General features: G+C 47.8%; 2 protein-coding genes and 1 long non-coding RNA gene across 9 annotated transcripts in view; 1 reads left to right on the forward strand and 2 right to left on the reverse strand.

The window, feature by feature from the left end:
- LOC105498226 (olfactomedin like 2B) overlaps window positions 1-18,679 on the forward strand; it is a 45,605-nt gene extending 26,926 nt beyond the window's left edge. For 3 of the 7 annotated variants that reach the window (XM_011770207.3, XM_071082084.1, XM_011770209.3), the window contains exons 7-8: window positions 12,204-12,380; window positions 12,909-13,510. In XM_011770207.3, the coding sequence (XP_011768509.1) occupies window positions 12,204-12,380; window positions 12,909-13,510 (779 nt within the window). Of the gene's footprint in view, window positions 1-12,203; window positions 12,381-12,908; window positions 13,590-13,779; window positions 13,915-15,093; window positions 15,212-16,327; window positions 16,462-18,522 lie in introns of those variants that run through there. The other 4 variants (XR_011615304.1, XR_011615302.1, XR_011615303.1 and 1 more) reach the window with 4 other exon arrangements.
- Window positions 1-22,043, reverse strand: part of LOC105498227 (activating transcription factor 6) — a 243,691-nt gene that overhangs the window by 7,044 nt on the left and 214,604 nt on the right. The gene's annotated exons all lie outside the window — the stretch shown is intronic.
- Window positions 7,951-12,302, reverse strand: LOC139359417 (uncharacterized). The gene is made up of 3 exons (XR_011615314.1): window positions 12,260-12,302; window positions 10,424-10,568; window positions 7,951-8,448 (listed from the first exon to the last, which is right to left on the reverse strand). It is a non-coding gene; the product is annotated as an uncharacterized lncRNA (long non-coding RNA).

A 22,043-nucleotide genomic window follows, 5' to 3' on the forward strand; every position in this document is an offset into this window, starting at 1 on the left:
CCAGGATGGTCTCGATCTCCTGATCTCATGATCCACCCGCCTCAGCCTCCCAAAGTGTTGGGATTACAGGCGTGAGCCACTGCGCCCGGCCTGAAGAGGAGTCTTCTAAGCAGAGAAGGGAAGCCTCCTGACTGTTAGGTCTAAAAGAACAAGGTATGTTCCAGAAGCATGGAGAATGCAGCCCTATTCTGTGCCTGGGAGCTCCATGGCCCAAGAGAACTCAGAGCAGTGAAATAGTAAAGTAGAGAAAAAAGGCAACTACAAAAGGAAAAATGGGAGCTAGTTATAAATGTCTCTTCCAGAAAGAACTAAACCAAACATTCATTAAATCACCACTGATCATGACTGAAAAATAACACTATTGAGTAATAATTTCATCAAATGTTTGTTGAAAAATACACTTGATTTGACAGAGGATATGGCCTGCCTTATACGGATCTTTCCCATCTCCCATTTTTCTTGCCCTTGCAGTCTCATTCCCAATCCCTCCTCAGCATAAGGTACGAGCTACTGCCAGAGACAGGGTGGTGAAGGAGCACCTGCCGGGAGTCAGACACTCTGCTCTCTGCCATTGATAACTGTGTGACTTTGGCCAAGTCTCTGCCTTCTCTGGGTCTCAGTATATGCTATGGTTTTCTGCGGGAAGTTTACCAGGTCATGAAACAGCAATGGATTCTTATTGGGTGGAAGTTTCAGAATAATGGCAGAATGAGAGCAGTGAAATAGCCCATTAAAGTGGACCCTGGGGAAAAATCTCATGAACGCTCGCCTGGAGGAAGCTAAGCAAGAAGGCAGTTCTTGGGCCTCAGAGGTGAGGGTGGGAGCAGGAGAGAATGTTTACGTTTCTGAAGCGGGGGTCCTGCTGTATTTCTGCAGACTGCCTTGGGGTCAGAGCAGAGGCTGCCACTTGTGCACCAGCTCTGGACAGCCTGGCCTTTGCGCTCTTGAGAACAGGCCCTGAGCCCAACACTCCATCTCCCCCTCTGCCATAGGAGTGAACTTCCCCGGGCCCCCATACTTCACCATTTCAGCTTCCTGTCACCCTTGGGTGAGTGGGAACATCCCTCCAAATATTTAGAAATCTGGCCCCTGTCACCCGTACCACGGTTTTCCAGAATGCTAACAGTGAAGACAGGCTGCAGGTAGGACCCACACACCTTGCATGCCATCAGGCAATGGTGTTTGCCAACCTGGGAGCCTCTTCCCTCGGTGACTTGCTAGCCAGGAGTGAGGTATCCACTCTCTCCATAACCTACCAAGCTGGGTCCCAGAACCCAGCCTGTCCCCAACTGCCTCCCCCAGGGCTTTGCCACCAGCAGGCTTTCCTGCTGTTTTCAGGGACACTTAGAACTCTTTCCCCCTCCAGTAGCTTGACTGAGATGCTGATGCCCAGAGAAGCCTGGTGTCCCAGCAGCCATTTACCTGGTGGTAGGAATGACATTTTCTTTCTTTTTTTTTTTTTTTTTTGAGACAGAGTCTTGCTCTGTCGCCCAGGCTGGAGCGCAGTGGCCGGATCTCGGCTCACTGCAAGCTCCGCCTCCCGGGTTTACGCCATTCTCCTGCCTCAGCCTCCCAAGTAGCTGGGACTACAGGCGCCCGCCACCTCGCCCGGCTAGTTTTTTGTATTTTTTAGTAGAGACGGGGTTTCACCGTGTTAGCCAGGATGGTCTCGATCTCCTGACCTCGTGATCCGCCCGTCTCGGCCTCCCAAAGTGCTGGGATTACAGGCTTGAGCCACCGCGCCCGGCCAGGAATGACATTTTCTCTTGTTCAATATTCTGTTTAACTAGAATAGCATCATCATGCTGAGGATGGAAGGTTTGCTTAAAGGCTAACCCGTGGCATTTTTCGGAGGAGCTGGGGTTCTCACCTCATATGTTGACTGCAGAAGAAATAGACATGGACACAGATGTAGTGTGTTCTTCAAATGCCAAAGGGTGAGAAGAGGGGGTGGCCCAGAGAAGAAGAAAGGTTTGGCTGTCTAGGCAATGCAGAACTTTGACAAGTTTGTTTCTGGGAATTATTTTCAATAGTTTATCACTGCCAAGTGCCTCCCTCCAGCTGCTGTTGGTGTGGATGGGATTTTCCTACCCTAACATTCTCTGCAGACCCCTGACTTGCCTGTGCCTGGCCAAGGAAGACTGTGATGTGCTGACATCTCCCAGTCATCAGTAAAATAAAAAGCTTTTGGCTGAAATAGACACGGGCCACTGATTTGCTACCTGGGAAAGCTTGTTTGCTGTTTGATGAATCCAGTAATTTTGATTTTTGAGCTATTTAAGATGTGATTGTAAACAGGGCTAATTTTAAAAGAAAGATTTTATCCCATAGTTTCCAATCCTGATTTTGTGATGTCCTAAAATGTCTACCATTATTCTCAGGATAGTTATAAAATGTTCAAAAAAAAATCCAAAAACAAGTAAATCAGAATTTATTTTTGGCTGTGCAAACAAAGCATTTGGCCATAGTATAGCTCTAGGGCAGAGAGAGGAAAAATGTTGTCAGTAATTGGAGCCGGGGTTTGGGTAGGATTGGTACCATCCCAGAAGATGCTTCTGCTCCCAACAGCCCTGGCTTTGGGAATAGCTCAGGCTACTGCAGCGAAATGAAACTGCCACGTGGCCAAGGCTCTGCAGATTCCCAAACTTTTGCAACTACAATTCCTGATGCATTTTGTAGAAGGGGCTGGTTTGGAGTTGGGGGGGGGGGTGGGTAGGAGCAGCAGACAAAGAGGACAGTCAGTTTATGACAATACCAGAGAGAACCTGGCTCCTATTTGAATCTAGGAAATACCATGAACTATGAAGAATGTCTCCCCCACAAAGCAGGTGACTGTAACCACCCCGAGGCTTGGCCAGCTGCGCTGACCATGGGGCGTGATGGCCAGTCCTGCCTGTCTCGTGTCAGGGAGGCTGATCTGGGGCAGCACAAGGAAGGCGATGCTGACGTGGGCTGGGGCAGCTTCCAGAGCCTCTGCAGAGCCCAGACTCTTAAGTCACTAGACAGGCAGCTCCCCCGGCCCCAGCTCCACTGGTCTCAGTCTCTTTGCTGACACTGCTAATCCAACTCCCTCAAACCACTGGGAATCCAGTCATTGTATAACACAGGGGCCTCTGGCCCTAGAAATAAGGATATAAAATGGATAAAATATATCCTTGCAAGTGGTAAAGGATTAAAGTCTAAGCCTCTTGATAAGGATAAAGAGTCAACTAGCATTAATAATTCATCCAGCACTACAGCGTGCTCGGCTGCAAAGATCCAAAGTGAGCAAGAAGTGGTCACTTTCCCAAAGGTTCAGGGAGGCAGCAGCGACTTAAGTGGCTGAGCAGGTGGGAAGTGTGGCCGGCAATGGATGCACACTGTCCAGGGGCGTCGCATCACTTCTGTGATGTGGCTCCTCTCTGAGGCTGTTCCCCAGCTCACCAGGCTCAGAGGGCAGAGAAGAACTCTCCAGGCAGAGCCAAGAGCATGGGCCGAGGTGGGCAGGGAATGGAAGGCAGCCCAAGTGTGCCAGCACAGATAGGGACACATGAGGGAGAGTGATGGAATTCCAGAGTAGGGAGCCGGGGCCTGATGATGAAGGATGTGAGAAGTAGGGACTCGATGCTAAAAGAGCTAGAGAGGGCTCTAAGCATGGAAACAATACTCGGATTTGGCCCAGTATTAAGTGCTGAGCACTCAGGATGTGTGAGTGCCCTGGGTGTCAGGGATGCAAAGACAGATACGGCAGGGGCCCTGTCCTGGAGTTGCACAGCTTGTATGTGAGACTGACACAGACACATGACTTCAACCAGGGTGGTGAGCACTGGAGGGCACAGGCCACAGTGGGTCACAGAGGGAGACTGAGGCAGCCCAGGACCCTTTTCCAAAAAGAGGTGCTGGCCTAACTGTCTTGTAGCATGAGGGGAAATTAGCCAGGCAAAGAAGGAAGGGGGCATTGCAATGAGAAGAACCAGAGCCAACAAGAGCACCAGGGCCCAGTGCAAAATGACAACATAGGGCCTGTGTTCAAAAGGCAGGGTAAAAGTGCCATGCAAAGTAGTAAATATAAAGTTCCTCTTCTTCCATTCATGTTGTGTATGTGCCTCTCTCTCTGTCTCTGTCTCTCCTTCATGGTGTTTTTTATTTGCTATTCCATGCTATTTGAAGTAAAGAAACAGGCGTGCCCCCATCTTATCGTGTTTTGCTTTGTTGTGCTTCACAGAGAGTGCATTTTTTACAGACTGAAGGTTTGTGGCAACCCTGTGTCAAGCCAGTCTACCAGCACCTTTTTCTAACCCTGTGTGCTCACTTTGTGTCTCTGTGTCACATTTTGGTAATTCTCACAATATCTCAAACTTTTTCTTTGTATCTGTTATGATGATCTGTGATCAGTGATCTTTGATATTACTATTGTCATTGTTTTGGGGCATCACCAACCACACCAATATAAAGCAGTGAACTTAATCCATCAATGTTGTGTGTGTTCTGACTGCTCCCCCAACTGGCATTCCCTGGTTTCTCTCCTGCTTTTTGGAGCTCCCTATTCTGTAATTCCTAATCACAATAATATTGAAATTGAGGCCAATTAATAACTCTACAATGGCCTCTAGGTGTTTAAGTGAGAGGAAGGATCCCACACTTCTCACTTTAAATCAAAAGCTAGAAATGTCAGAGCTGAGTGAGGATGGTATGTCAAAAGCTGAGATAGGCTGAAAGCCTTCTTGTGCCAAACAGTTAACCAAGTTGTGAATGCAAAGGAAAAGTTCTTGAAGGAAATTAAAAGTGCTACTCCAGTAAACACACGAATGATAAGCAAATGAAACAGGCTTATTGCTGATATGGAGAAAGTTGTAGTGGTCCAGATAGAAAAACAGTACAACCATGACATTCCCTTAAGCAAAAGCTTAATCCAGAGCAAGGCCCTAACTCTTTTCAATTCTGTGGTGGCTGACAGAGGTGAAGAAGCTGCAGAAAAAAGTTTGAAGCTAACAGAGGCTGGTTCATGAGGTTTAGAGAAAGAAGTCATCTCCATAATGTAAAAATGCAAGGTGAAAAGCAAGTACTAATGTAGAAGCTGTAGCAAGTTATCTAGAAGATCTAGCTAAGATCATAGATGAAGGTGGCTACACGAAACAACAGATTTTCCGTGTAGGCAGAACAGCCATCCATTGGAAGAAGATGCCATCTAGGACCTTCATAATTAAAGAGGAGAGGTCAGTGCCTGGCTTCAAAGCTTCAAAGGACAAGCTGACTCTTCTGTTAGGGGCTAATGCAGCTGGTGACTTTAAATCAAAGCCAGTGCTCACTTACTATTCTAAAAATCCTAGGGTCTTTAAGAATGATGCTAAATCTACTCTCCCGGTGCTCTATAAATGGAACAACAAAGCTTGGATGATAGCACATCTTTTTACACCATGGTTTACTGAATAATTTAAGCCCTTTGTTGAGACCTACTGCTCAGAAAAAAGAGATTATTATTAATATTATTTGAGATGGAGTCTTGCTGTGTCACCCAGGCTGGAATGCAGTGGCACGATCTCGGCTCACTGCAACCTCTACCTCTTGGGTTCAAGTGATTCTCCTGCCTCAACCTCCTGAGTAGCTGGGATTATAGGCGCATACCATCATGCCCAGCTAATTTTTTTGTATTTTTAGTAGAGATGGAGTTTCACCACATTGGCCAGGCTGGTCTCAAACTCCTGACATCAAGTGATCTGCCTGCCTCGGCCTCCCAAAGTGCTGGGATTACAGGCGTGAGCCACCACGCCCAGCCAGATTATTTTTAAAATCTGACTGCTCTTTGACAATGCACCTAGTCACCCAAAAGCTCTCATGGAGATGTGCAAGGAGATAAATGCTATCATGCCTGACAACACAGCATTCATTCTGAAGCCCATGAATTAAGGAGTCCTTTTGACTTTCAAGTCTTATTATTTAAGAAATACATTTCATAAGGCTATAGCTGCCATAGATAATGATTCCTCTGATGGATCTGAGCAAAGTAAATTGAAAACCTTCTGGAAAGGATTCATCATTAAGAACATTCATGATTCATGGGAAGAGGTCAAAATATCAACATTAACAGGAGTCTGGAATAAGTTGATTCCAACCCTCGTGGATGACCCTGAGGGGTTCAAGTCTTCAGTGGAGGAAGTCACTGCAGATGTGTAAATAGCAAGAGAACTACAATTAGAAGTGGAGCCTGAAGATGGGACTGAATTGCTACAATCCCATGATCAAACTTGAATGAATGAGGAGTTGCTTCTTATTGATGAACAAAGAAAGTGGTTTCTTGATATGGAAACTACTCCTGGTGAAGGCAATGTGATCACTGTTGAAATGGCAACAAATGATTTTGAATATTACATAAACTTAGTTGAGAAAGCAGTGGCATGGTTTGAGAGGCTTGACTCCAATTTTGAAAGAAGTTCTACTATGGGGTAAAATGCTATCAAACAGCATCACAAACTACAGAGAAATCTTTCATGAAAGGAAGAGTCAATTGATGCAGCAAACTTCATTGTCTTATTTTAAGAAATTGCCACAGCCCCCTAGCCTTCAGCATCCACCCCTCTGATCTGTCAGTAGCCATCAGCATCGAGGCAAGACCCTCCACCAGCAAAAAGATGATGACTCACTGAAGGCTTCGATGATCATTAGTGTTTTTTAGTAATAAAGTATTTTAAAATTAAAGTATGTACATTTTTTCAGCCATAATGCTATTACACCCTTAATAGACTGCAGTATAGTGTGAACACAACTTTTATACTCACTGGGAAACCAAAAAAGTTATGAAACTCACTTTATTGTGATATTCACGTTATTACAGTGGTCTGGAACCAAACCCACAATATCTTTGAGGTATGCCTGTATTAAAAATTTAATTTACTAGCATGAATTATACCATTCATCTTTATATTGTGGAATGTCAGTTTTAAATGCAAACATAAGATCTTTCAACTTTTATGCAGAATCCACCAAAATGACTCATTTCGTATTTTGTAGCTCCTACATACATATGTATTTTGTTCTTATTAGAATAGTGGAAACACTGCAGAAAACTAACTCATCTGTTTTTGTTTTACTTGATATATGAACATCTTAACAGCACTCCTTGCCTTCAGCTTATTGAGTGAGGAAGGACTAAAAAGAAAAGGAACTATGAGTCGCCCTATCCTTCCCTCTTCTTCTGTATCAATTTCAGCATAAGTTGTTGTCTAATACAGGGAAATAACACAAGAAAGAATATGATAGGGTTCCTTGACCATTTGTGTTTCTTAGAACACCACTGCCTTCTTTCTGCTTTCGGAGCACGATCTGGTTCAAATGGAAAATGTGGCCTCTGAGGCAACACACCTACCTTGTGCTCACTTTGAATCTCACTGAACTCAGGCATGTACTGGGTCTACCTGCAATTCTGTGCTCATTAGGCATAGCAAACCCTATATGCAAGTGGGGGACAAAGAAGGTGACCACACATATCTTGCATTCTCCTCTGCTCACGCTCAGGCTGCATTGTTAGACTTCACATAAAATACAAGTTCGAGGGTGAAAAAAGATGTTCAAGATGGCGACAGCAGATCATTAAATGAAGGGCAGCCCTTCTGAGCAAGGGTGCTCTGTGATTGCACAGATCATATGCCCATAAGGCCAGCCCTGGGTTTATGGTGAATACCATAGCCCTGGCAACTATGGTGAATACAAGCAGCTAGGTATGGGCAAGAGATCTCAAGCTGACAGCCTGAGGGCCAAATTCATCCTAAGATGTGTTTTTATGTTGGGTCTGAATGCCTTCGGGTCAGCTCTTCCAGTTCACCACAGTGTCTTCTGCCACCTTTTGTCTCACACTCAGCCTGACTCATCATTTCAGTTCCTGCCTGACCCGTGTAGGCATCTGAGTTTGAGACCTCTGAATGAAGGCAGATGACAACAAGTAAGAATGGTGATGCAGGAAGGGTTGATGTGCTAGGATGGGGACTCTGGGCTGCATGTGGTGGTTGGAGATGGTGAGTCATTAAGGGTTTAAGAAGATGTGCATCTTGGAAAAGCAGCCAGGGAATACTGGGGAGAATAAGTTAGAAGTGGGCAGAGATGAGCCAGAGAGACCAACTGGAGCAATTGGAGTGATTCAGGCAAGAGGTGGTAAGGTCTGAACTATGCCATAGAGGTGGAGGATCAGGGTCAAGATGTTACTCAGTGCTGAGTTGGAGTGTGGGTGAAGGGAAAGGGGATGTCAGGGATGACCTAGGTTTCTGGCTCGGTTGGTGGAAGGCATACCATGGCTTTCTCTGGGACAGTAAATACAGGAGGAGCAAGCCGTGAACTGAAGCAAATGATTTCCATTTTCAGTCCTTTAAGTTTGAGGAGCCAGGAGGACACCCAGAAGGAAAGCGCCTTGTAGGTAGTTGGATGGATTCATGGTGCTCAGAATCAGGACCTGGGCTGAGTTGTCGGCAGGAGCTGAGTCTGCAGGAGGAATGAGGAGAGAGGAGGCTGAAGGTGGAACTCCAGAGGGTGACATTTGAAAGCAGGCAGAAGAGGAAGCACTAGCCAAAGAGCTGGAGAAGGCCAGGCAAGCAGGCGGGACCAGGAGAGAGTGGTAGTGGAAGCCGAGGGAGGAAGGAAACGCCTTCTGAGGTGGGTGGCTGGGTGTCGGCGGGAGCGGAGGGTGGCTACCTCAGTTTCCAAGCAAAAAGCAGAGGCTTGACTAGAATAAGAGGACTGGAGAGCACCCCGAGGGGCAGCAGTTGGGTTGAGGGGCTGAGAGGCATTGCTGACGAGGTTGGTCGGGGAGCAGATGCCCTAAGGACCCTACTGGGGAGGCTTGCCAAGTGAGCACCGGAGCTGAGAGCTGGGGAGGGCCGAGAAGGCTCTTGCTTGCTGATTTATTTCTTTTAGAATGCTGAGATTCGAGGAGGTTTACATGCTGAGGGGAAGGGCCCCTTCTTTTCAGACTCAGGTAACCTTTGAAACAGGGCCAGCTGCCTCCCAGGACTGTTGGTTAAATGACGGAATACATAGAAAGTGCATAGTAAATGTCAGCGTCACCGGCATCCTTGGCAGCCCTACTCTGGGGAAACCTAAGATGCGATGCAGACTGCACTTTCCTCTCTGCAGTTCCTTTGAACTTTCTCCCATCTTTCTGTCATCCCCCTTGAAGAGTTGTCAACATGCAGTGTCTTCTCTCCAAGGCTGACGGTTTACTGCCAAGTGTGGGAGCATCTGAGCTGCCCCAGATTCTCAGAGCACAGTGATGTGTCTGGGTCTCATGGTTTACTGACCTCTTCCCTTGATCCTGTCTTCAGATGCTCTGAAATCGTTTGCATTTGTCCTGTCTGGGCTTGTCCGCAGGGCAGTAGTGTTTACTGTCTCTGAAGGCATGTGAAAATACAGCCTGAGGTTCTAGTACCAGGACAATGAAGCTGCAAGTGGGGACTTGCCTCTTCCTACAGAAATAAGGATGCCCTAACCCAAGAAGCTGACTCCATCTCTATCCATTTCCTATGCCTCCAAATTGCCACAAGCTTAGTAGCTAAAAACAGAAATGAACTCTAACAGTTCTGGAGGCCAGAAATTCAAAATGAGTCTTGCAGGGCTAAAATCAAGGTATCAGAAGGGCCGGTTCTTTCCAGAGGCTTGAGGAGAGAATCCGTTTCTTGCCTTTTCTAGCTTCTCGTGGCTGCCAGCATTCTTTGGCTTGTGGCCATATCTCTTCAGTCTTTGCTTTTTTCATCACATTGCTTCCCCTTCTCTTGTGGTCAAATCTCCCTTTGCCTCCATGTTATAAGGATACTTGTGACTGTATTTATTCAATAGGACCACCCAGATACTCCACTATAGTCTCCCCATCTCAGAATTTTTTTATGTAATCAGATTTGCAAAGTCCCCTTTGTTTCCTTTTGTCCCAGTCACAGGCTCCAGGGATTTGTCCCCTCCAGGGGACATTACTCAGCCTACCACATCGTCTTCAGAGGGAACTCTCCATGCACTCTGGTGAAGGAGGCAGGGAATGCATTACAATCATTTTACTTCTGAAGAGATTAAAACTTTTTGACATTATAGTGGCAACACAGACTTCGGAGTTGGTGGCTGGGCCAAAACCAGAGCCAGGCCTCTGGCCCAAGCCTGGGGCACATCTATAGCCCAGCATTGGGGCCCTGCCACTGCAAAGCCTCGGTGTGAGACGGGACCCTGCAGGGATTTTCAGGGCTGCTGGAGCTGCACAGATGAGTCCTGGCTTTCGAGAGTCCATCTGCAATTTCTGTGTTTGGTCAGAGAGGTGGTGTGGCCATGGCAATACCCGGACAGAACATACCTCACCTCAAGTCTATCTGTGGGGCTTAGGGGCAGGAGCCAGGGGTGCCTCTGGACAGGGAATTGGTGTCCTTTCTGAGCTTTGCCAGGGCAGAGGATTGCCCAGTGATGGCATGCTAGGGCTCACCTCAGTGCAGAAGGAGCGTGGCGTCCTCACTGGCAGCCAGGGCCCTGCCTAGATCCAGGGAATGAGAGGTTTTTCCATCAGATCTCCGCTGCCAGGGCTCAGTCAGAGTTTTCTATTTTATTGTCTTGAACAGACGAGCTCAGCTCTGGGGGAATGAGGCATTGACAGGGAGATTCTTTTGTTTGTCTTATGGAGACTGAATCTCTCCCCGCTCCGTCAGATCAGGACCTAATAAACGCCACACTGAGCTGCCTAAACCCTGCCAACTGCACCCAGCTATGGGGCCTGCCTGCAAAACAGTGTTCATGACACTTCCACCCCCAGCTGCCCCAGACCCAGGGCCAAGGACCCAGCTGCTTGCCCCTGTCCTGTCAGCTACAGGGCTTAGACTCCTTCTTCAGTCCACTTCGTGGGGAGCAGAATAGATGGAACGGATTGGAACAGTTTGGAAATGAGGGTGGCCTAGAATTTAGAGAACTCTGGAATCCAAACTGTAGGGTCTTTGTTACTTTTGTCCCACGTGAGTGTCAAGGACCAATTATTCTCATCACCCATCTGTGTCGTCAGTCTTGATGGCAGGTGGGGCAGGGGTTCTGCTGGCCCCAGCTGCCAGCAGGCGGTAAAGAAGCTGTGTGAGGGTAAGATTCATGTGGCTCTCTCACTGCCCCCTTCCACTGCCCTCTTCCCACCTCCTCCATAATCCACAAGTGTGAAGACAGGAAGAACACATGCCCTTAGTAGTTACATGTGACTTCACTATCATTCAAGGCTATGTTCAATAATAATACTGCATATGAGCATTGCAGACTGTCAACTTCATCTAGAACCCAGTATAGTTCCAGTGGCCTTTTAGGACCTCTCCTGGGCACCGGGTCCAGAGCCACTCAGAAGGATATTGCTGAGTTCCTGTCCCATCGTGGCCGACTTGATCTCTGAAGGAGGCTTCTATGCCCAGAGTCAGCTCCTTATTCAAGAACTTGGTATCTTGCCCACCAATTCCTCAGCAGGGAGCCCTGGCATCCTGCTCCCAGTAGTGACAAGGGCATAGGCTTGGGGACAGCTCTCTAGGACAGCAGGTGGGCCTCAGGGACATGAATAGCCATTGCTCTGTTAGGGCTGGTCCCACAGCCTGGAGCGGCTCAGCAGCTGGCAGAGCTGAGTTCCTGGTTACACCCAGTAGAGTCCTCTCCTCTGGCCGTACTTCTCATGCTGCATGTTCACCCAGTGATCAGACGTTTGGGTGCCTGCAGCAAGCCAGATACTGTGTTCTGAGCACCGAGAATGTAATAAGGAAAAGCCACATTCCCGCATCCCTTGGTGCCTACACTCCAGTTGGGGGTGGGCATGGAGGGAGGAGAGAGAAGCACAAGCATTGTGGAGATGCAGGATGACATGCTCTGTAAGAGAGCAGCATTCATGATACCCTGAGAGCTGAATGGAATAAAATAGAATAGGTCCCCAGAGGAGGGCATGGTGTCATAAAAGGACTCTGGATCTTAGGTCTTTGAAGGATAGGACTAAGAAGTCAGAACAGGAGCAAAGTATGGTGGTGTGAAGGTGGCCAAAGATGGGCACGGTGGAGGCTCAAGTGTAGGGTCAAGTGTAGGGTGGATCAGGGGAGTAGCAGGAGATGGTATGGAAAAATGTTTGGGGTCAGGTTATACAGAGCTGTTAAAGCCTGCCATGGAGTCCAGACTCTAAATAGGAGGAACAGTAAAGGTTTAAGGGGTGAGGCATCACTAGATCAGCCCAAAACCTCCATCTGCCTCTTCTCCACCAGGAAGGTGCAAGGACACTCTCTCCACAATCACGGGGCCAACCACCCAGAACACATACGGGCGGAATGAAGGGGCCTGGATGAAGGACCCCCTGGCCAAGGATGAGCGGATTTACGTAACCAACTATTACTACGGCAACACCCTGGTAGAGTTCCGGAACCTGGAGAACTTCAAACAAGGTGCGTGATAAAGATCCGACCCAGGTGGCTCCTTCCCTTCCCCGCGTCCTCTGTTTTTATCACAGCCGGGCCTCTTTGGGTGGTAATGGCAGTTAGGAAGGTGACACTTTCTTCTGATGACTAAAGGACCTTTCCTTGGAGAGCGGTCCCCCTTCCCCACTCCCTCACATTCTCTGCCTCTCAGCTGTTCCCCTCCTCCCGAGCTCCTGGGACATGGGAGACCTGCAGTCCAGAAGACCGCCTCCCTTTCCCATAGCCCTTGACAATTTACGAACCACATTCATGTATATTAGCTTCCTGGATCCTTGAAAGAAAGAGGTAGATGGGAATTGTCACTTCCCTATGACAGATGAGGACGCTGAGGCACAGACAGGTTGAGTGATACGCTACAGGATGCTAGAAAGTGGCAAAGCCAAGACACAAACCTGGGTTTCCAGACCCCTCGTTGATCATCACTCACTTAATCACATGGGCTGCCCACCTTCTGCCATGCCACCCTGAAGCCTCCTGTTTTCTCCCCACCTGCAGGTCGCTGGAGCAATTCCTACAAGCTCCCGTACAGCTGGATCGGCACAGGCCACGTGGTATACAATGGCGCCTTCTACTACAATCGCGCCTTCACCCGCAACATCATCAAGTATGACCTGAAGCAGCGCTACGTGGCTGCCTGGGCCATGCTGCATGATGTGGCCTACGAGGAGGCCACCCCCTGGCGATGGCAGGGACACTCAGACGTGGACTTTGCTGTGGACGAGAATGGCCTATGGCTCATCTACCCAGCCCTGGACGACGAGGGCTTCAGCCAGGAGGTCATTGTCCTGAGTAAGCTCAATGCCGCGGACCTGAGCACACAGAAAGAGACCACATGGCGCACGGGGCTCCGGAGGAATTTCTATGGCAACTGCTTCGTCATCTGCGGGGTGCTGTACGCTGTGGACAGCTACAACCAGCGGAACGCCAACATCTCCTACGCCTTCGACACCCACACCAACACACAGATCGTCCCCAGGCTGCTGTTTGAGAATGAGTATTCCTATACAACCCAGATAGACTACAACCCCAAGGACCGTCTGCTCTATGCCTGGGACAATGGCCACCAGGTCACCTACCACGTCATCTTTGCCTACTGACACCCTTGTCCCCACAAGCAGAAGCACAGAGGGGTCACTAGCACCTTGTGTGTATGTGTGTGTGCGCACGTGTGTGTAGGTGGGTATGTGTTGTTTTAAAAATATATATTATTTTGTATAATATTGCAAATGTAAAATGACAATTTCGGTATATTTTTTTATATGGATTGTAGATCAATCCATACGTGTATGTGCTGGTCTCATCCTCCCCAGTTTATATTTTTGTGCAAGTGAACTTCTCCTTTTGACCAGTAACCACCTTCCTTCAGGCCTTCAGCCCCTCCAGCTCCAAGTCTCAGATCTTGCCCATTGAAAAGGTTTCATCTGGGTCTTGCAGGAGGCAGACAACACTAGGAGCAGAAGTGAAAGAGGCAAGAAAGAAGTGCTGTGTGGCGGTAAAAAAGTTTTAATGTATTGGAGAAGTTTTAAAAACCCAGAAAAATGCTTTTTTTTTAAATAAAGAAGAAATTTAAAATCAGCCCCCAGTGCACTTTTGTTTAGCACCGATATGTCTGGCCAGGTGTTGGATCCCACTCCCGGAAGGAGACGAGGTCTGGTGTTTCTTAGAAATGTTCTCTAACTGAACTGGGCTGCATCCCAGTTCAGTTCCTAAGAGCTCCTCCTCCCCTCCTGATAGGGACTTCCTGGTGGGGGATTTGGAATGAGCTGACCCCCATGTTCTCTTTAATTTTGTGGCATTGATCCCTTCACCTCTCTGTCACACTGGCTTCCTTGCTCTGTTCTGCTACTCCTCTCATCATTTCAACCAAGGTTTGGGAGCCTGTTCATTCATTAGCCCTGCTTCTCGAGGGTCGGGTCTTAGTCACTGTTGAAAATACAAAGCTGAGTGAGTGCGACCTTGTTCCCGCACTTCCTTAAGAAGTTCTCAATCAATCCATCTCTCTCCTCCTGTCTCCTTCTCCCCATAACCCTGTCTGCCTTTTCCTGAACTAGCTCATTCAGCCAGGCTTTCCCCTCCCGCCTTCCCTTCCAGGAAAGGGGCCCCTTTCTGAAATGAGTTCCTTGAGGGAAGCGCTTGAGGGATGGGGGAGAACTGCAGTCCCTCCTGGTGCAGGGCTGAACCCTGTGCAGTGCCTGCTGTCCGCAAGTGTGATTCTTCCTCCACATTACACAAAACAGGAGATAGAACATCTGAAAAAGCCTCAACAGGCATCTCCTGAGGTTATGAAGGAGGGCAGGACCCAGGGATGCTGCGGGGAGATCAGCACAGCTCTCCTGTTGCAGCTCCCCTCAGCCTCCTCCTGACCCCTCTGTAGGTGGCCTCACTTCCTGACCCCCAGTTAGAGGGTCACACCAGGGAGCACCCCCCTGTGTAGAGAACAAGGTGGGGGGCCACGAGGAACAGCCCTCCAGGGAGGCCGGCTGCAGCTTGTCTGGGTGAATCAATTGGCTTTAGAGCCAAACTGCCCACTCAGGCCAGGTGAGGACACTTCTCAGGTTCCTCCCACATGCCGGAAGGAGGAAGCAGAGGCAGGGGTAACCACAGGCCTGAAGCTGGGTGGTCGGAAATGTTTTCCCTGAGCACAACATCCAGGACTTCTTCAAGCAGCTTTCTTTTGTAGGGTTAAACTTTGGAAATACCAAGACTTAAAACACCAAGATTTAAACAAAGAATGAGTTTCTCCAAAACCTGAAGAGCAGAATCATGACCAGGCTATGCTCCACCTGCTGCCGTCTAGGGTGAGACCTGAGACCTGCACCCCGACCCTTCTGGGCCTCTGCCCTCACCTGTAAAATGAGGGGGTATTTCCCAGCCCTCAGACTTGCTGGCTGAGTCTTCAGCTCTGTAACACCTTGTCAAACTTAGAGCATTTTAATTGCTTGATACTGATGGGAAATATATTTATTTTTTTCCTGTTAAAAGACTTCCCAGCAATATATTTCAAGAGTAGAAAAAAAATTCCTAACAATTTATCAGTTCATTAGTTTTATATTCATTGATTTATGTGTACATTTATTCATTCAGTAAATATTTATGGAGCCCTGACTGGGGATGGGAGTAAATAACACAAAGTCCTTGCCCTCATGAAGCTTATATTCTAGAGAATGAGAGAGAAAAAGAAATACATTATGTGTAATGTGACAGGTGACAATAAAATAAAGCAGGCAAAGATGGGAAGGGAGGGGGTTGAAGTTTACATGAACAGGTCCAAGAAAGCCATCTGATCAGGGGATATGGAGCAGAAATGGAAGGCAGAGGAGTTGAGCAAATCTCAGACCTGGAGGCTGTGGGCAGGCAGACAGTAGGGAGCTAGAGGCCTGAAGGGGCCCCACAGGCACCCCAAGTGAGGCTGGTGGAAGCACCTACAACCAACTGAGCACCTGGGCAGGAACAAGGTGCATTCTGCTGTCGCTCGGCATCCAACACAGTTGAACACAGTTGGGTGATGGTGCGCAGGCCTTCTTCCTACCTGCCTCCTTCCCCACCGTGGAGATAGGTGTTTGATGGAGAAAACCATCTCCAGGGTCTGGGTCTTAGTCCTGGCTCTCCAACTTGTCTTTTGTGAGACCTTGGATAAGACCTCTCTAAGCCTGTCTGCCATCTGTAAAATGGACACATTCTGTCTACAAGAAGGGTAGATTCATGAAGATTCAAATAAAGCAAGGCAAGTAAAAGAGTGTAAAACATGCCATTATCACTGTCTAAAGTGAAACTCCTTAACTTGATTTCCCAAACCAGCTCTGCCTTTGGCCTTCTCTAGTAATCTCCCGGTCCCCTGGGATATAAGCTTAGGGGCCCTCTGTTTAATCCCTGCTCCCGGGGTCTCCACAACAACTTAATTACCCAGACCTCAGGTCCTTTCCTCCCACAGAGGCACCGTGGGACACAGTGGCCTCTCATGGCCAAATCCCAGCTCTGCCCAGTCTGGCTTATGATCTTGGACAAGACATCAAACTTCTCTGAGCCTCATTTTCCTCCTCTTTAAAAAGTGAGTAATGAATCTGTTTTACAGGGCTGTTTGGGGACATAATGAAACAACATTATGAAACATGAGGCAAGTAACAGGCATTCAATACTCTTTGTTTTTTAATTGACACGTAATTATATAGCTTTTTATTATGAAAACCTTCAATCATACAAAAAAACAGAGAGGAAAGTGTAATAAACTCCACATTCCTATCACTAAGATATGACAATCATCAAAATTTTATTATATTTGCTTCATCTTTTCTTTCTTTTTTTTTCTTTTTTTTTTTTTAAGAGACAGTGTCTCACTCTGTTGCCCAGGCTGGAGTGCAGTGGTACAATCATAGCTCATTGTAGGTTTGAACTCCTGGGCTCAAGTCATCCTCCTGCCTCAGCCTCCTGAGTAGCTAGGACTATAGGCACGTGCCACTAAACACAGCTAACTTTGTTATTGTTTACTTTCTGTAGCAATAGAGGCTCCCTATGTTGCCCAGGCTGGTCTTGAACTCCTGGCCTCAAGTGATCCTACTGCCTTGGCCCTCCCAGTAGCTGAGACTATAGGCATAAACCCCTGTACCCAGCCTTTCATCTTTTACAAATTTTTTTTGTGCAAATATTTTAAATTAAGGACAACATGACATTTTACCCAAACACTTTAGTAAGTATCTCGTAAGAAAATTTTTAATATAACCTTAACCTAACGAGATTAATTATGATTCCTTAAAATCAATAACATACAACCCAAATTTAATTTCCCCAATGTTCTCAAAAGTGTCTTGTACAGCTGGGACTTTAAACCAGGATCGATCAGTATCCACACATTGAATTATGTTTTTGCATCTGAAATCTCCCTCTATCTCCTCTCCCTTCCTCTCCCCTCCTCTCCTGTAAACTTTTCATTTTGCAATAATTTTAAATTTACAGAAAAGTTGCAAAGTTGGAGAGTTCCTGCACACCCTTCAAGTAGTTCCCCCTAATATTAACATCTTGCATAATCATGGTATTTGTCAAAGCTCAAGAAACCCATATTAGTGAATTACCATCAGCTCCAGTTAAGCCTCTTTTCATCTAGAATGGTTCTCTCTGCCCAACCTCTTTCTTTCACGTCACTGATTTGCTGATGAAACTGTGTTGGGTTTTTGGTGACACATCACTTTCTGGATTTATCTGATTACCTCCTTCAGGTGTCACTTAACTTATTCCTCTGTCATGGTCTGAATGTTTGTTCCCCCCACCCCTAAATTCTTATTTTGAAACTTACTCCTAATCCTACCAGTGTGATGGTGTTGGTAGGATTAGGCCAAGTGGGCAGAGCCCTCATGATGGGATTAAAAGAAGCTCCAAGGGCCGGACGTAGTGGCTCATGCCTGTAATCCCAACACTTTGGGAGGCCAAGGCAGGTGGATCACCTGAGGTCAGGAGTTCAAGACTAGCCTAGCCAGCATGGTGAAACTCCATCTCTACTAAAAATACAAAAATTAGCCAGGTGTGATCATGGGCACCTGCAATCCTAGCTACTTGGGAGGCTGAGGCAGGAGAACCGCTTGAACCCAAGAGGTGGAGGTTGCAGAGTGCTGAGATGGCACCACTGCACCCCAGCCTGGGCAACAAGCGAACAAGCGCAAAACTCCGTCTCAAAAAAAAAAAAAAAAAAAAAAAAAAAAGAAGCTCCAAGGAGGCCTCTTGCCCCTTAGGCCATGTGAGGGCGCAGCAGCAAGGAATCACGTAGGAAGCAGAGGTGCCCTCACGGGACACTAAACCTGCTGGTGCCTTGATCCTGGAATTCCCAGCCTCCAGAACTGTAAGCTATAAGTTGCTGTTGTTTATAAATTACCCAGTCTAGGGTACTTTTGTTACAGTGATACAGACAGGAGACAGGGAAATACTGGGTAGAAGAGAGCAGTTCCCCAGCAAAGGCCCCACCCTCAAGCCTGAAGACCCACAGCCCTAAATGAGGACAGACATTTCTGTTTTTGAGCCCAAAAAGTTGCCTTTTGGCCCCCCACGCCCGCCCCCCGCATCCTGCCCCCATATAAACCCAACACCTTAGCGGGAACACACAAGCAGCTTGGCCGTTCCCCAGCAGGGGACATTGGGACTAGCAGAGCAGCAATGGCGGACCAATGCGGCAGAGAAAGACAGGAGAGGAGGGACGCCTGGACGCCGAGGGGAGTTCATCTGGGGGCGGTCGGAGAAGAGTCTAGCCACTGGGCAGCCCAACTCCAGGGGAAGACCACCTTCCCACTACATCCCCGACTTCTGGCTCCCCATCCATCTCCCCGAGAGCCACCTCCATCACTCAATAAAACCCTGCACTCATCCTTCGAGTCTGCGTGTGATCCGATTCTTTCGGGACACTGGGCAACAGCTGGGGATACAGAAGGCAGAGAGAGGGTCCACTGAGCTGATTAACACACAAGCCGTCTGCAGACAGCAAATCTGAAAGAGCCTTGTGACACACGTCTACTTGGGCTTTGGGAGTCGCAGACACCCGCCCCTAGAAGCTGCTGCGGAACCAGAGCCCAAAAGCGGATGCGCCGGCTTCTGCACGTGTCTCTAGGGGTTTGAGCGGCGGGGCGACTGAGCAGGCGAACCATACCCCTGTCTCGCTCGCTGCGAGGGGAATCAAGGAACTCTCCCTTTTCAGTAGCAGTCTGAAAGTCCTAAGACATCCTCTTTCCAGCTTTTGCCTTAAAGTGGAGGTTAGATCTAAAAGCTTGATTAGATTTAGGAGAGACATTTTTGACAAAAGACTTCATTGTGACGCTGTGAACTTGGTGCTTCCTATTTTCCATATTTGTCCTACTCTTTTCAGTGCCTTTTGTCAGCCTCACCACCCTAGGATGATGCATTGCAAACACCCCATACATGTTCTGCCTGCCTTCTTGGTCCCCTCCCACCCCCACACATCTGTAGTTCCCATGCTGACAGATGGATCTTGCTTTGGTCCTGTCCCTGTAACCACTGTCAGGTTAAACAAGAGTGCCTCCTGGGCAGTAGTCCTCAAGCAGGTTTGGTTTTTCCCTGTCAATATCCCCATGAATGTATTTGGTGGGCTTAGTTCTTTTCCTGCTCCTGGATGAAAACTTGGACAGACACCTTGATTTCTCTGGCAACTCTCAGGTAATAAAAAGTCCTGTGGTCACTTTAAATTAAAACAAGAACAACACAGATTCCGCTGGGTAATTGAAACAGCCAGTCCATTTTAATCATCAGAATGTTGAACTTGACTTCAGGTTGCTGCTCCCAGAGTTGTCCTTGCTGAGGCCACTGGTGAGGGGTTATCCACTTCCCCCATGGCTAACTTTGGTGTCTGCCCTTTCAGACTTGAGCAGAAGAAAGAAGGGAGGACAAAGAGGGCAGGAAAGGTGTTACTCTGCTGGTAAAGTCACAGGGTCTAGCACTCCTGAGAGGTGCTTAAAGTCTCCTGAGCACTTTTGTGGGTTCTTTGAAGAACTCCCCCTTTTTGCCAGGGATGCCTTGTCACTTTCTCTTCACATGGACTAAAGCTTCTCTGTTCTGGCTGGTTGTCCTCCCCTTCTCCAGCCCTTAGAAATCTAGGGGTACCTCTGGCTGATTCTACTGGTATCTCTGCCCCTCTAAATGGTCCACTTGGATAGGACTTAAGATGACCCCATACATGGCCACATCTAGTGCATAGAAAATTCCCATACATTATGTATACTGATAAAGCTGGAGTCCAGGTTGGTCCTCAGTTAAGTCATCTTTGCTGAAGAGTAGCTAGCCAGCCCACCTTCTCTTATTAGGTCTCCCAAATAGGAGTGCATCACTGGTCCACTGTTACCCAAAAACTGCAAAGAACGTGGACTGAGTGCCCCAAGAAGTCCACTTAAAACTCTCTTCCCTTAGCCTTACGATAAGGGGCAGGCACATCCCACCCCAGGGTGGAAGGGGTGTGATTTCACAAAGCTCTCTCCAGAGGAATCCTCTTCTAACATCCTCTTTTAAAAAGTTTCCAACTCAATTCTTTTACATTCGTAATGTGGTTGAAGAGTTTTAAAGTCTCTAATCGGTTTCTGGACACCTTCTTGGTGAATGTTGCCTGCGGTCTGGCCCATCCTTTGGAATGTGAGATCTGGCATCTCCTGAGGCCTTGGCTGCAAACTCCCACTCTTACACCCCATAATGCTTTGGCAGTTCCCTCCTCCTAGGATGCCTTCTCAGTCACCCTGCCCTTCTTGACACCTTAGACTGTCCTCAAGGTCCAGCTCCAGTAAAGTCTTGTCCGATTCCCTAGCTGGAGCAACAGTAGCCCTTTCTACCATGCATGGCACCAACTACATGTGTCTTTTTTTGCATGTATTTGTGAACAAATCTAATCAGTTCAGTGAAGTTTCTCTCTCTCTGGAAAAGCAGAGGCTGTTCCTTATTCACCCGGGACTCTCCGCAGCACTTAGCACAGAGCCTGACTCACAATACCTGCTCATTAGGGATCTGTTAAATGAATAAATGAATGAACAAGGACTTCATTTTGGCCACACAAAATTCAAAGTCACATCAGTGCCTTCCCAAACAGGAACCTGACCAAAGTCACAGGCCTTCCTGCGGTCTGTATTTGGGGAGCCATTCTCAAACAGTGCTTTTCTCAAGGGTACCTCCCCACAGACTTGTAGTGCAATGCCCACAGACCAGGTGGATCTGGTTCCTGGAACTCAGGAAGTTGAAGCTTGAGAAGTACAGGCCATTCTTAAGATAGAATCACTGCAGAGGCCAACAGTCTCTACGCCATGGTCATCTGTGAGCCCAGGACATGTTCTGTTCATCTTGTATCGCCAAGGTCTCAGTGAGGATAACGGGCTGTTTCCCCACTTGAAAGCAAGAGACACAGAATTATGCCCAGTTTCTCAACCCGTTATACAATTAACAGGAAATATGACCACTTGGGGTTTTTACTGAGCACAGACGAGCAATATTCAGTGTCTGAGGCCTTGATCCTGGGTGGGTTGGTGGGTGACCTCAGCCCTCCTGACCAGGGAGCTTTGTGTGGCTGCCCATGAACCCTCAACAGCCGGGTCGTCTCCCCCACCCCCCCTCCATCAACACTTGACTTTCTCAGTCTGTCCCCAACTGCCATGAAATCACAAATGGGCACCAAGAAAAGGTCTTGGACTATGACTTTCCAAGAAGACAACACAGAAGGAACATTTGCTTTTTGAGAGCATTCTAATATTCCTTATGAACTTATTAGCATCATACCTTTAGGACTCCTTGGTTGTAAGCAATAGAAATAGAGTTTTTCTAGCTTAGGCAAAGAGGAATTTATTAGAAGGATACTTGGAAGTTCACAGACTCAAAGAAAAACCTGGAAAATCAGGCCATGGGAAGGCAAAGAACCGGGCTGGCTCTGGGCAGCAGGACATTCTCTTTGAAGATACCTTCATGGGAGCTTCTGTTTCAGCCATGCATAGCCCCCAGTTGTCTCCATTCAAGACACAAATTTTTAGGAGAGAGTCTGGTTGGTGAGCTTGTGTCCAAAGACCACCTTGTCACCAGGGTTGGACTCTGTGGTTGACAGCTCCGCCCTAATCACACTAAGTCGGGAAGGGCCAGTTCTCCCAGTGAAGGGCTGCTGAGCAGACAGAA

This window comes from Macaca nemestrina, chromosome 1, assembly GCF_043159975.1.
Source record: "Macaca nemestrina isolate mMacNem1 chromosome 1, mMacNem.hap1, whole genome shotgun sequence".
NCBI classification, from domain to species: domain Eukaryota; kingdom Metazoa; phylum Chordata; class Mammalia; order Primates; family Cercopithecidae; genus Macaca; species Macaca nemestrina.